The sequence below is a fragment of the Pseudophryne corroboree genome, chromosome 3, assembly GCF_028390025.1.
Source record: "Pseudophryne corroboree isolate aPseCor3 chromosome 3, aPseCor3.hap2, whole genome shotgun sequence".
Classification (NCBI taxonomy): Eukaryota; Metazoa; Chordata; class Amphibia; order Anura; family Myobatrachidae; genus Pseudophryne; species Pseudophryne corroboree.
In genome coordinates this window covers 27298006-27313174 of record NC_086446.1, presented here as the reverse complement: position 1 = coordinate 27313174, position 15169 = coordinate 27298006, and the positions used below count along the sequence as shown (strand labels likewise).

The window sequence follows — 15169 nt, the reverse complement described above, 5'->3', positions numbered from 1 at the left end:
CCTCCGTAGGGGCATTCCTGGCCTCACACCAAGCAACATATTTTCGCCATATACGGTGATAATGTTTAGCTGTCATGTCCTTCCTAGCCTTTATCAGCGTAGGAATAACCTCATCCGGAATGCCTTTTTCTGCTAGGATCCGGCGTTCAACCGCCAGCCGCGGTAAGTCATGGAAGAGACAGGGCCCCTGTTGCAACAAGTCCTGTCTTAGAGGCAGAGGCCATGGGTCCTCTGTGAGCATTTCTTGCAGATCTGGATACCAAGTCCTTCTTGGCCAATCCGGAACAATGAGTATTGTTCTCACTCCTCTTTTTCTTAGGATTCTCAGCACCTTGGGTATGAGAGGAAGAGGAGGAAATACATAAACCGACTGGAACACCCACGGTGTCACTAGTGCGTCTACAGCTATCACCTGAGGGTCTCTTGACCTGGCGCAATACCTCTGTAGCTTTTTCTTGAGGCGGGATGCCATCATGTCCACCTGTGGCAGTTCCCACCGACTTGCAATCTGTGCGAAGACTTCTTGATGAAGTCCCCACTCTCCCAGGTAGAGGTCGTGTCTGCTGAGGAAGTCTGCCTCCCAGTTGTCCACTCCCGGAATGAACACTGCTGACAGTGCTCTTACATGATTCTCCGCCCAGCGAAGAATTCTGGTGGCTTCCGCCATCGCCACCCTGCTCCTTGTGCCGCCTTGGCGGATTACATGAGCCACTGCGGTGATGTTGTCTGACTGAATCAGAACCGGTTGGTCGCGGAGCAGGGTCTCCGCTTGACGTAGGGCGTTGTATATGGCCCTTAATTCCAGGATATTGTGTGAGGGCAAGTCTCCTGACTTGACCACAGACCTTGGAAATGTCTTCCCTGTGTGACTGCCCCCTACCCTCGGAGGCTTGCATCCGTGGTCACCAGGACCCAGTCCTGAATGCCGAAACTGCGGCCCTCGAGAAGGTGAGCACTCTGCTGCCACCACAGGAGAGACACCCTGGCCCTGGGGGATAGGGTGATCAGCCGATGCATCTGCAGATGTGATCCGGACCACTTGTCCAACAGATCCCATTGAAAGGTCCTCGCATGGAACCTGCCGAAGGGAATGGCCTCGTATGATGCCACCATCTTCCCCAGGACTCGCGTGCAGTGATGCACCGACACCTGTTTTGGTAATAGGTCTCTGACCAGTGTCATGAGCTCCTGAGCCTTCTCCATTGGGAGATAAACCCTCTTCTGGTCTGTGTCCTGAATCATGCCCAGGAAGGGCAAACGAGTCATAGGAATCAACTGCGACTTTGGAATATTTAGAATCCAGCCGTGCTGTTGTAACACTTCCCGAGAACGTGCTATGCTGATCAGCAACTGCTCTCTGGACCTCGCCTTTATGAGGAGATCGTCCAAGTATGGGATAATTGTGACTTCTTGCTTTCGCAGGAGCACCATCATCTCCGCCAGTACCTTGGTAAATATTATCGGTGCCGTGGAGAGACCAAAAGGCAACGTCTGGAATTGTTAATGACAATCCTGTACCACAAATCTGAGGTACGCCTGATGAGGTGGATAAATAGGGACATGAAGGTATGCATCCTTTATGTCCAGAGACACCATAAAATCCCCCCCTTCCAGGCTTGCGAAGACCGCTCTGAGCGATTCCATCTTGAACTTGAACCTTTTCAGGTATATGTTCAGGGATTTTAAATTCAATATGGGTCTGACCGAACCGTCCGGTTTCAATACCACAAACATGGTTGAATAGTTACCCCTTCCCTGTTGAAGGAGGGGAACCTGAACCACCACCTGCTGAAGATACAAATTGTGAATTGCAGCTAACACTATTTCCCTCTCTAAGGGGGAAGCTGGCAGGGCCGATTTGAGGTAACGGTGAGGGAGCATCTCTTCGAATTCCAGCTTGTATCCCTGAGACACAATCTCTATAGCACAGGGATCCACCTGGGAGTGAACCCACTTGTGGCTGAAATATCGGAGACGCGCCCCCATCAGGCCTAGCTCCGCCTGTGGAGCCCCAGCGTCATGCAGTGGATTTAATAGAAGCCGGGGAGGACTTCTGTTCCTGGGAACTAGCTGTATTGTGCAGCTTCTTTCCTCTACCCCTGCCCCTGGCAAGAAAGGACGCACCTCTGACTTTCTTGCCTTTTTGTGATCGAAAGGACTGCATTTGGTAATACGGTGCCTTCTTAGGTTGTGAGGGAACATATGGCAAAAAATTTGACTTTCCAGCCGTAGCTGTGGAGACCAGGTCCGAGAGACCGTCACCAAACAATTCCTCACCCTTGTAAGGTAAAACCTCCATGTGCCTTTTTGAGTCGGCATCACCTGTCCATTGCAGTGTCCACAGAACCCTTCTGGCAGAAATCGACATTGCATTTATTCTAGAGCCCAGTAGGCTGTTTCTTTGTCTCTCATATATAGGACAGCATCTTTTATATGCCCCAGGGTTAGTAATATAGAATCCTTGTCCAAGGTATCAAGTTCCTCAGATAAGGTATCTGTCCATGCTGCTACAACACTACACATCCAGGCCGACGCAATTGCCGGCCTTAGTAAGGTACCTGAATGTGTATAAATGGACTTCAGGATACCCTCCTGCTTTCTATCCGCAGCATCTTTTAGGGTGGATGTATCCTGTGACGGCAGGGCTACCTTTTTGGATAAGCGTGTTAAAGCTTTGTCTACCCTAGGGGAGGATTCCCAGCGTAACCTGTCCGTTGGCGGGAAAGGATACGCCATAAGCATCCGTTTGGAAATCTGCAGTTTTCTATCTGGAGATTCCCAAGCCTTTTCACATAACTCATTTAGCTCGTGTGAAGGGGGAAAGGTCACCACCTGCCTTTTTTCCCCATACATATAAACCCTCTTGTCAGGGACTGGGGTTTCCTCTGTGATGTGCAACACATCCTTCATTGCCATAATCATGTAACGGATGGCTTTAGCCATTTTAGGCTGTAACTTTGCATCATCGCCATCGACACTGGAGTCAGAATCCGTGTCGATATCTGTGTCAACAATTTGGGATAGTGGGCGCTTCTGAGACCCTGACGGCCTCTGCGACATAGAATCAGGCGTGGGCTGAGACTTCAGCTTTATCCAACCTTTTATGCAAGGAAGTAACATTATCATTTAAAACCTTCCACATATCCATCCAATCGGGTGTCGGCGCCGTCGGCGGCGACCCCACATTCATTTGCTGCCGCTCTGTTTCCACATAGCCTTCCTCGGCAAACATGCCGACAAGCGTACCGACACACCACACACACAGGGGATGCTCTTTTTGAAGACAGTTCCCCCACAAGGCTTTTTGGAGAGACAGAGAGAGAGTATGCCAGCACACACCCCAGCGCTATATGTCCCAGGAGTCACACAGTAACTTAGTGTTAACCCAGTAGCTGCTGTATATACTGTTTTTGCGCCAAATATATGTGCCCCCCCCCTCTCTTTTTACCCTCTTCTACCGTGATTCTGCAGGGGGGAGCCTGGGGAGCTTCCTATCAGCGGAGCTGTGGAGAGAAAATGGCGATGGTGAGTACTGAGGAAGAAGCCCCGCCCCCCTCAGCGGCGGGCTTCTGTCCCGCGTTTGTGTAAAAATATGGCGGGGGCCCATGCATATATACAGTGCCCAACTGTATATATGCCCACTTTTGCCAAGAGGTCTCTAATTGCTGCCCAGCCCCCCCCCCCCCCCTCCCCCACATGCGCCCTGCACCCTGCACCCTACAGTGACCGGAGTATGTGGGTTTAGTGTGGGAGCAATGGCCATGCGCTACCTCATATGAAGACTGAAGTCTTCTGCCGCCGATTTCGATGTCTTCTTGCTTCTGTCGCCGGCTTCTGTCTTCTGACTCTGCGTGGGGGACGGCGGTGCGGCTCCGGGATCGGACGACCAAGGGTGCGATCCTGTGTACGATCCCTCTGGAGCCAATGGTGTCCAGTAGCCTAAGAAACAGGACCTATCTTCAGAGAGTAGGGCTGCTTCTCTCCCCTCAGTCCCACGATGCAGAGAGTCTGTTGCCAGCAGATCTCTCGGAAAATAAAAAAAACTAACAAAATACTTTCTTATAGCAAGCTCAGGAGAGCTCACTAAGTAGCACCCAGCTCGTCCGGGCACAGATTCAAACTGAGGTCTGGAGGAGGGAAATAGAGGGAGGAGCCAGAGCACACCAGTATCCAAATTATTTCTTAAAGTGCCCTGTCACCTGCGGAGCCCGTCTATTCCCCATGGTCCTTACGGAGTCCCTAGCATCCACTAGGACATTAGAGAAATAGGGGCTGAAGGCTCCTGATGTATGAGATACACCAGAGAGTGTGGGGAGGAGACTGGACAGATCTCTGGGCTGGTAACACACAGTGACATGATGTGAGGGGGAGAGCAGGAGTATAATAGGCGATGATGGCTCCTGACCCCCCCCCCCCCCCCCCTACTGGGCAGATACATCTCTCTCATTAGTCTGTATTGACAGAAGAGGGTGCAGGATAAGAGACTGCTGTGGTGAATGAACAAGAATATGTGACTCTTTTCTGCTATGAGTGTTAATGACTCACCTGTGCTGATATCTGTAGGGATTTCCTCCTCCTTACACTGCTGATCACCCATCACATACGTCTCTTCTTCTCCCTCTATATCTTCTGCCTTCATATCAGTCACATACGTCTCTTCTTCTCCCTCTATATCTTCTGCCTTCATATCAGCCACATACGTCTCTTCTTCTCCCTCTATATCTTCTGCCTTCATATCAGCCACATACGTCTCTTCTTCTCCCTCCGTATTTTCTACTTTAATCGTAGCCTGGACATCACCCTAATAAACACACAGAATATTAAATGGCAAAGTAAAAAGTTCTGATTTAGGGGTAATTCCGAGTTGATCGCTCGCTAGCAGTTTTTAGCAGCCGTGCAAACGCCACCCACCGGGGAGTGTATTTTCGCTTTGCAGAAGTACACACACTTGTGCAGCAGAGCGCCTGCTAAATAATTTTGTGCAAAACAAGACCAGCCCTGTAGTTGCTCTTCGTGAGCATTGATTCTAACGACGGAGGGACGGCTTTTGACGTCAGACACCCGCCCAGCCACACCTGCTTTTTCCCAGGCATGCCTGCGTTTTTCCAAACACTCCCAGAAAACGGTCAGTTTTCACCCAGAAATGCCCACTTCCTGTCAATCTTCTTGCGTTCGGCTGTGCGACTGAAAGCTTCGCTAGAACCTGTGCAAAACCACAATGCTCTTTGGGGGTCATTCAGAGTTGTTCGCTCGCTAGCTGCTTTTAGCAGCATTGCACACGCTAAGCCGCCGCCTACTGGGAGTGTATCTTAGCAAAGCAGAATTGCGAACGAAAGCTTCGCTAATTTTCTCGTAACGATCACCCCGCAGTTTCTGAGTAGCTCCAGACTTACTCTGCCATTGCGACCAGTTCAGTCCTTTTCGTTCCTGGTTTGACGTCACAAACACACCCAGCGTTCGCCCAGACACTCCCCCGTTTCTCCTGCCACTCCCGCGTTTTGGAACTCGAACGCCTGCGTTTTTCCACACACTCCCATAAAACGTCCAGTTTCTGCCCAGAAACACCCACTTCCTGTCACACTACGATCAGCACAGCGATGAAAAAGCTTTGTTATGCCGTGAGTAAAATACCTAACTTTTGTGTAAAATAACTAAGCACATGCGCTCTGCGACCATTGCGCACGCGCAGTTAGCGGATAATCGCAGTACAGCGAAAATCGGCAACGAGCGAACAACTCGGAACGACCCCCTTTGTACCCGTACGTTGCGCATGCGCAGATTAGCCGTTTTTTCCACTGTTTACTACGCAGCGAACAACGGCAGCTAGCGATCAACTCGGAATGACCCCCTTAGTATGCCTCTTTGATCTCTGATAAAAACTGTGATATAGCTGAAATGCACTAAAATTTGCACAGAATCTGACAGTATCGCTGCACACCCAAAGCAGACCATGAGAAGTGAGAGTAACAGTGTACATAGGCAGACAGCTGCTCCACAGATCATAAACGGCTTTGTTATATTGGTGAGACTCTATATCCCACCTACCTGATCCTCCTGTGGGGTCCTGTGATTCTCCTCTGTACAGTCCTGGGAATACAGAGGACGGGGACATCTCTCTGGGGTATCTCTGTTACTGGGCCCATCTGTAGGAGACACACAGTGACTGAGTACAGTGTATATATGTGATTATCAAATGATGTGTGTATATAGGGGCCCCCATACCTGCTCTTCCCTGTACAATACATGACAGTCTCCTCTTACCCAGTGATGTGAGGGGCCGGTGATTCTCCATCATCACGTCCTTGTACAGACCCCTGTGTTCCTCTATATACTCCCCCTCCTGCATGGAGACATAGACAGTGACTTACTGACACCTTATACACAGCACCTGACACACACAGTGATACAGTCATCACCCAGACACATCCCCTGGTGTTACTGTATAATGCCCCATTCCCAGCAGTCACCTCTCCAGTCATCACCCAGACACGTCCCCTGGTGTTACTGTATAATGCCCCATTCCCAGCAGTCACCTCTCCAGTCATCACCCAGACACATCCCCTGGTGTTACTGTATAATGTCCCATTCCCAGCAGCCACCTCTCCAGTCATCACACAGACACATCACCTGGTGTTACTGTATAATGCCCCATTCCCAGCAGTCACCTCTCCAGTCATCACCCAGACACATCCCCTGGTGTTACTGTATAATGCCCCATTCCCAGCAGTCACCTCTCCAGTCATCACCCAGACACATCCCCTGGTGTTACTGTATAATGTCCTATTCCCAGCAGTCACCTCTCCAGTCATCACCCAGACACATCCCCTGGTGTTACTGTATAATGCCCCATTCCCAGCAGTCACCTCTCCAGTCATCACCCAGACACATCCCCTGGTGTTACTGTATAACGTCCCATTCCCAGCAGTCACCTCTACAGTCATCACCCAGACACATCCCCTGGTGTTACTGTATAATGCCCCATTCCCAGCAGCCACCTCTCCAGTCATCACCCAGAAACATCCCCTGGTGTTACTGTATAATGCCCCATTCCCAGCAGTCACCTCTCCAGTTAATAGCTTAATGATCTTGCTGCTGAGGTCCAGGATCTTCTGGTCATTGTATCTCTCATGTATTAGTGAGTGAGGTGGAGGCACCGTGATGGGTCTCTGGGTCCTGCTCAGTCCTCCTGACACACAGGGGTGGCTACTGGTGTCTCACACTCACCGGATGTCTTCTTCACTATAGTTGAATCCTGTATTCTGAGAGACAACATTAAAAAATGTATTACAAGTATGATTCATTGTGCACAAAAAATACCACTGTGTAATTGATCAGGGCGGTGGAGTTGCAGGAGAAGTAGACTTTAAGACTGTAACACTATTGTTTCTGCAAAAGTTCCCACAGAGGATGCTGGTGACAACTTCTATGGAATGTTTCTTAAATATGTCTGAATGGGCGCATCCTAGAGACCAGAGTCACAAGGAGAGGAGCCTCCCAGATCCCCTAACCTCCCCAGTCATGTCCCTGTATTATTGCTAAAGATTTAAGTGGCGTCACTGTGACACTCCCAAAATCCCCTCACCTCCCCAGTCATGTCCCTGTATTATTACTATAGATAAAAACGAGTTTTATGGTAAGAACTTACCTTTGTTAAAACTCTTCCTATGAGGAACACTGGGCTCCACAAGGAAAGACATAAGGGTGTAGAGTTGGATCTTGATCCGAGGCACCAACAGGCTCAAAAGCTTTGACTGTTCCCAGAATGCATAGCGCTGCCTCCTCTATAACACCGCCTCCCTGCACAGGAGCTCAGTTTTTAGTTAACCAGCCCAATGCAGTAGCAGGAAAAGAGACAACGGTCAGTAGCCACATACACCACACTCTCACGACAGGAGAAGTGTCAGCGGCTAATGCCATACCAACCCAAAGAAGCTAAGTGCGTCAGGGTGGGCACCTTGTGGAGTCCAGTGTATCTCGCAGAAAGAGTTTTAACAAAGGTAAGTTCTTACCATAAAACTCGTTTTCTGCTGCGGGGTACCTTGGGCTCCACAAGGAAAGACATAGGGGATGTCCTAAAGCAGTTCCTTATGGGAGGGGACGCACTGTAGCGGGCACAAGAACCCTGCGTTCAAAGGAAGCATTCTAGGAAGTGGCAGTAACGAAGGCATAGAACCTTATGATATGTGATTAGTACCGCGCTTGAAAGATGGTAGCTGCTTCAATTACAAATTAAAAGTACTTTTCATTTTTAATAGAACCTTATGAACGTGTTCACTGAGGACCACGTAGCCGCCTTGCACAATTGTTCTAGGGTCACACCACGGCAGGCCGCCCAAGAAGGTCCAACAGACCGAGTAGAATGGGCCGTAATGTGAGCAGGAGCTGATAGACCAGCCTTCACACAAGCATGTGCAATCACCATTCTAATCCATCTGGCCAAAGTTTGCTTGTGAGCAGGCCAGCCACGTTTGTGAAATTTAAACAGCACAAAGAGAGAATCAGATTTCCTAATAGAAGCAGTTCTCTTCACATAGATACGGAGAGCCCGTACCACATCCAAAGACCGGTCTTTGGGAGACAGATCAGGAGAAACAAGTGCCGGAACCACAATCTCCTGGTTAAGGTGGAACCTTAGGCAAATAACCGGGACGAGTCCTAACAACCGCCCGGTCACGGTGAAATATCAGATATGGGGAACTACAAGACAAGGCACCCAAATCCGACACTCTTCTAGCTGAAGTAATAGCCAGCAGAAACATCACCTTAAGGGAAAGCCACATAAGATCAGCTGAACCAATAGGTTCAAACAGAGACTCTTGTAACGCCTCCAAAACCACCGACAAGTCCCAAGGAGCCACAGGCGGGACATAGGGAGGTTGGATACGCAACACACCCTGAGTGAAGGTATGCACATCAGGTAAGGTCGCAATCTTTCTCTGAAACCACACCGACAAGGCAGATATTTGAACCTTGAAGAAAGGCCAATAACTTGGCTATACTAAACTTGGAAGCATCATAATCGTTAGATGCGCACCAAACAAAGTAAGAATGCCAGACCCTATAGTAAATCCGACGAGAAGCCGGTTTCCGGGCCCGCAACATAGTTTGAATGACCGTCTCAGAAAACCCTTTAGCCCTCAAGACGGAAGCTTCAAGAACCACGCCATCAAAGACAGCCAGGCCAGGTCCTGGTAGACACAGGGGCCCTGAACGAGGAGGTCTGGGCGTTATGGAAGTAGAATTGGACGTTCTGACGATAGGCCTTGCACGTCTGAGAACCAGTGCCGTCTGGGCCACGCTGGAGCTATGAGGAGCAGAATTCCTTTTTCTTGCTTGAACTTCCGAATTACCCTGGGTAGGAGTGACACCGGAGGGAACACGTACGGCAGCCGAAAACTCCACGGCACTGCCAGCGCATCCACGAAAGCTGCTTGAGGATCCCTTGTCCTTGTTCTGAAGACTGGAACCTTGTGATTGTGTCGAGACGCCATCAGATCTATGCCTGGAAGGCCCCACTTCTCCACTAGGAGTTGAAACACTTCTGGATGGAGGCCCCACTCGCCGGCATGTACGTCCTGACGACTGAGAAAGTCCGCTTCCCAATTCAGGACTCCTGGAATGAATATTGCCAATATGGCCGGTAGATGGCGTTCCGCCCAATGTAGAATCCGTGAGACTTCCTTCATTGCCAAACGGCTTCGAGTGCAGCCTTGATGATTTATGTAAGCCACTGTGGTGGCGTTGTCAGACTGTACTTGAACAGGACGGTTCTGAATTAAATGCTGGGCCAGGTTCAACGCATTGAAGACCGTCCGCAATTCCAGAATGTTGATCGAGAGGAGAGATTCCTCCTTGGTCTACCGACCCTAAAGGGAGTGTTGCTCCAGCACCGCTCCCCAACCTCTTAGACTGGCATCGGTCATCAACAGGACCCAGTCGGATATCCAGAAGGGACGGCCCCTGCACAATCGTTGGTCCTGGAGTCACCAATGCAGCGACAGACGGACCTCCGGAGTCAATGAGATCATGTGAGACCTGATCCGGTTAGGCAGGCCATCCCACTTGGCTAGAATCAGCCTCTGGAGAGGGCGAGAGTGAAATTGAGCATACTCCACCATGTCGAATGCTGATACCATGAGGCCCAGCACCTGCATTGCCGAATGTATCGACACTTGCGGACGAGAAAGGAAGCAACGAATCCTGTCCTGAAGCTTCAGGACTTTCTCCTGAGACAAGAACAACCGCTGGTTGCGAGTGTCCAATAGCGCTCCCAGGTGCACCATGCTCTGAGCAGGGACCAGGGAGGATTTCTTCCAGTTGATGAGCCACCCGTGGGCTTGTAGAAACTGGACAGTCATATCCAGATGACGTAAGAGAAATTCTGGGGAATTTGCCAGGATTAACAAGTCGTCCAGAGACGGCAGTATCCTGACCCCTTGACGGCGGAGTACCACCGTCATCACCGCCATAATTTTGGTGAAGGAGCCGTAGTTAAACCAAAAGGTAACGCCCAAAACTGGTAATGGAGGTTGCCAATCGCAAACCTCAGGTATTGCTGATGTAAACTGCTATAGGAATATGCAGGTAAGCATCCTGTATGTCCAGGGAGACCATGTAGTCCCCAGGTTCCAAGGCCAGAACTATAGAGCAAAGGGTTTCCATACAGAACTTGGAAACTTTCACAAACCTGTTTAATGCCTTGAGGTTGAGAATGGGCTGGGAGGACCCATTCGGTATCGGGACCAGAAACAGCTGAGAATAGTACCCCCGGCCCCTCTGTGCAAGAGGCACCTGTACTATGACTCCTATATCCAGGAGGGTCTGTACCACTGAATGTAGAGTATTTGCCTTTGTCTGGTCCAACGGGACGTCTGTCCTGCAAAATCGATGAGGGGGTCGGTTTTTGAAGGCTATGGCGTAACCTCGAGTGACGACTTCCTGTACCCAGGCATCTGAAGTGGTCTTCAACCATTCCTGGGTATACTCTAGAAGCCAGCCCCCCACCCTGGGATCCCCCAGGGGGTGGCCAGCCACGTCATGCGACAGGCTTATCGGTCTTGAAAGCTGGCTGATGGGCAGCCCAGGGTCTTTTTTTAGGCTTCAGCTTACCAGGTTTGGAAGTGCGGGCCTGCTTGTTGTACGCCTGACCTTTTGCTTTACCTGAAGGACGAAAGGGGCGAAAGGAAGTACCTTTAGCCTTCGACAGAGAAGGAGCGGTACTTGGCAGACAGGCAGTTTTGGCAGTAGCCAAGTCAGCTGCCATCTTATTTAAGTCCTCCCCAAACAGAATATTTCCCTTGAAAGGGAGTACCTCCAGGGTTTTTCTAGAGTCCAGATCCACAGACCAGGATCTCAGCCACAATATCCGGCGATCCAGGACTGATGTAGTAGAGGCCTTGGCTGCTATGACACCAACATCAGAAGCCACCTCTTTAATATAGCGAGAAGCTGTGACAATATATGACAAGCATTGTTTAGCATGGTCAGGAGAGATTTCAGCGTCTATCTCCAGGGCCCATGCTTCAATAGCCTCTGCAGCCCATGTTGCTGCAATAGCGAGTCTTTGTGCAGCACCCGTGAGGGTGTAAATTGCTTTCAGACAACCCTCCACACGTTTATCCGTAGGCTCTTTTAGAGACGTGACGGTAGTGACAGGTAGAGCTGAGGAAACCACCATCCTAGCACATGTGTGTCTACTGGAGGAGGCGTTTCCCAATTTTTAGACAGCTCTGGCGCGAGGGGATAGCGAGCCAGCATCTTCTTTTGAGGCACAAACTTCTTTCCCGGGTTTCCCCAGGGTTCCTGACGTATATCCACCAGGTGGTCAGAGTGAGGTAAAACTTGTTTAACCACCTTCTGACGCTTGAACCTATCTGGTTTTTTAGGAGGGGCGGATGGCTCGGGATCATCCGTAATCTGTAAAATTAACTTACTAGCCTCCAAAAGATCAGGAACATCCACATGTAAACTACCCTCCCCATCAGCAGTATCTGTGTCAGAATCTGTGTGGTCAGTGTAAGCGTCATCTTCATCAGACGAGGTGTCAGTGACAGCAGTGGATTGTGAGGAGATAAGAGCTCCCTTACAGGACCCCTCGGTCTTAGGCGAGCGTGGGTCAGACTTTTAGTAGTCTAGGACTGGTTCAACTTCTTCAATTGAGCAGATAAATTGTCCGCCCACGGCGGGTTAGCTGCGGGGACCACATACGGTTGCACCGCATAGGAGATCCCATAGGGGGTGTTAGTTTATGAACTAGCATATGTAGAAGCATGGAGAAAGTAGCCCACGGTGGGTCATTATGTACCCCCGTTGCCACAGTCCCACTGAGGGTCAAGGAGTCCCCAGAAATAGAGCCCACAGCTGCTATAGTCTCCTCATGGGGATCTGTGGCTTCAGCAACACCGGCAGTGTGTTCAGCCCCAGAACCGTTACCTTCAGAAGCAGACATGGTATAACTTGCAGTATCAGGTAACACAGTACAATTATCAGCAGCACTATACCTCTTACCCATACCCCTGCGCAGTGTAGTCAGCACAAGCAGAGATACAGGAGAGATATGGTGACTAAAATCACAGAGAAAAATACGTATTAAAGTATATCTTGTGAAAATCCTATATAATTATAAAACCTGACGCACCAAGCCCCCTCAGGTTATAGAATATAGAGATTGCAAGTTGAGTGAGAGACACGAAATGGAAACCACTCAGCAAGCTAATGCACACACATATAGTCACAGTTACACAATGCAGAGGTTATTACTAACAATAATACTGCACTGGACCAGCTTATATAGCTATGTAGTCAATAGATATAACACTGCACAGTAAGAACTGGATGTATATCACAGGGTACTTGTACCAGAGAACCCTGACTAAATGCACTCTTTCTTAACTAAAACTGTCTAATAGACATGTAGAATACTTAAGTGTCTTGTAAAGTCACAGCGCTGACAACCAGGCGGCTTTACACAGGAGGATTTGCCCAAGCAGTCCCAGGAACAGTGTAGCTGAGAGAAATGGCACCGCAGACACTGACAGGGAGTGAGGGAGAGACAGATATGCAGCTCCAGGGCGGGAACATTTGCTAGAAATGGCACCCCGGGGCTGGGGGAGGGGCTCCAGGTCTAAGCCTTATTATAGAGGAGGTGGCGCTATGCATTCTGGGAACAGTCAAAGCTTTTGAGCCTGTTGGTGCCTCAGATCAAAATCTTACTCTACACCCCTATATGTCTTTCCTTGTGGAGCCCAGTGTACCCCGCAGCAAAAAGTGATGTCACTGTGATGCTCCTAGATCCCCTCACCTCCCCAGTCATGTCTCTGTATTACTACTATAGATAAAAATAGGATTTTGGTACTTACCAGGTAAATCCTTTTCTTTGAATCCATAGGGGGCACTGGAGTACTCTTGGGATATGGACGGGCTTCCGTAGGAACAGCACTGAATATTTAAATTTAGAACACTCCACCCCTCCATATCCCCGAGTACCTCTCAGTGTTTTTTCTGAGCCGAACAGGAACTATAGAGAGGTTGACAATGGAGTATTACATATAACATAACGGACAACAACGAAGTTGACACATAACGTTACTGACAACTAAACAGTTGACACCCTAACCAGCACTTGTAATTTGAACCAGTCGGTGAAAGTGTGTTACCATAAGATCCTCAGAACTCACCACAACTAGGTAAAACTGCTCTGGGTGGGCGTCCAGTGCCCCCTATGGATTCAAAGAAAAGGATTTACCTGGTAAGTACCAAAATCCTATTTTCTTTTTCATCCACTAGGGGTCACTGGAGTACTCTTGGGACGTACCAAAGCTTCCCCCGTGGGCGGGAGAGCTGTTTGGCACTTGTAACACTAGGCGGCCAAAGCTAGATGCTGATGCCGCAAACATATCAAACTTGTAAAAGCGCACAAACGTGTGCACTGAAGACCATGTAGCCGCACGGCAAAGCTGCGTCGTAGAAGCCCCACGACCAGCTGCCCATGAAGTTCCCACAGAACGTGTGGAATGAGCGGTTACTGACGTAGGCGGTTGTAACCTAGCATGAAGGTAAGCCTGACATATGGTCAGTTTTATCCATCTGGATAAGGTTTGTTTAGACGCTGGCCAACCTATCTTGGCAGCATCATAGAGAACAAACAACGTATCCGTCTTACGAACTGAAGACGTTCGGGATACATAAACGCGTAATGCGCGTACCACATCCAGAGTTCCAGAATGTGCTGTCAACACAGGAACTACTATTGGTTGATTGATGTGAAAAGATGACACTACCTTTGGTAAGAAGGCGGGATTCGTCCGAAGTTCCGCTCTGTCATCATGAAACACCAAATACGGTGCCTTGCATGACAAGGCACCCAAATCCGAAACACGCCTTGCCGAAGCTAAGGCTAGGAGAAAAATTGTTTTCCAAGTGAGAAACTTTATATCCACTTGCTGTAAAGGTTCAAAATATGAAGACTGTAAGAACTCTAAAACCAGATTCAAGTCCCATGGCGCTGTAGGTGGAATGAATGGAGGCTGTACTCTGAGTACACCTTGGAGAAAAGTGCGTATAGACGGCAATAGAGCCAATCGTCTTTGAAAGTAAATTGACAAAGCAGATACCTGCACCTTTAGTGTAGATAAACGCAATCCTCCATCTAACCTTGTTTGTAGAAACAACAAAAGGCGGCATAACTTGAAAGATGATGTCGGAAATTTCCGAGCTTCACACCAACCTATATAGGCACGCCATATTCTGTAATAATGAGCAGCCGTAACCGGCTTCCTAGCTCGTAACATGGTTGGTATAACTGAATCTGGAATGCCCTCTCTTCTTAAGAGGGCGGTCTCAACAGCCACCCCGTCAAACGCAGCCGCGCTAAATCGGGGTAAAGGAACGGACCCTGTTGTAACAGGTCTGGCCGTAGCGGGAGCGGCCAAGGATCGTCTGCGAGTAATCCTCGAAGATCCGAGAACCAAGCTCTCCGAGGCCAATGAGGCGCCACTAGTATGACTGTGACCGACTCTCTTTTGATTCGTTTTAGCACCAGAGGGAGCAACGGAAACGGTGGAAACAGATACACAAGACTGTACGGCCACGCGACCGTGAGAGCATCCACCGCCACTGCCTTTGGATCTCTTGTTCTGGACACATACTGGAACGTCTGGTGATTGTGTCG

At 49.5% G+C, this 15169-nt stretch overlaps 1 protein-coding gene across 2 annotated transcripts in view; it reads right to left on the bottom strand.

Annotated features, from left to right (window-relative positions):
* LOC135054579 (gastrula zinc finger protein XlCGF26.1-like) overlaps positions 1–15169 on the bottom strand; it is a 71739-nt gene that overhangs the window by 33891 nt on the left and 22679 nt on the right. For both annotated transcript variants that reach the window (XM_063957739.1, XM_063957738.1), the window contains exons 2-5: positions 7062–7259; positions 6262–6340; positions 6046–6143; positions 4546–4801 (exon numbers count right to left, since the gene is read on the bottom strand). In XM_063957739.1, the coding sequence (XP_063813809.1) occupies positions 4546–4801; positions 6046–6143; positions 6262–6295 (388 nt within the window). In that variant the 5' untranslated portion in view covers positions 6296–6340; positions 7062–7259. The remainder of the gene's footprint in view (positions 1–4545; positions 4802–6045; positions 6144–6261; positions 6341–7061; positions 7260–15169) is intronic.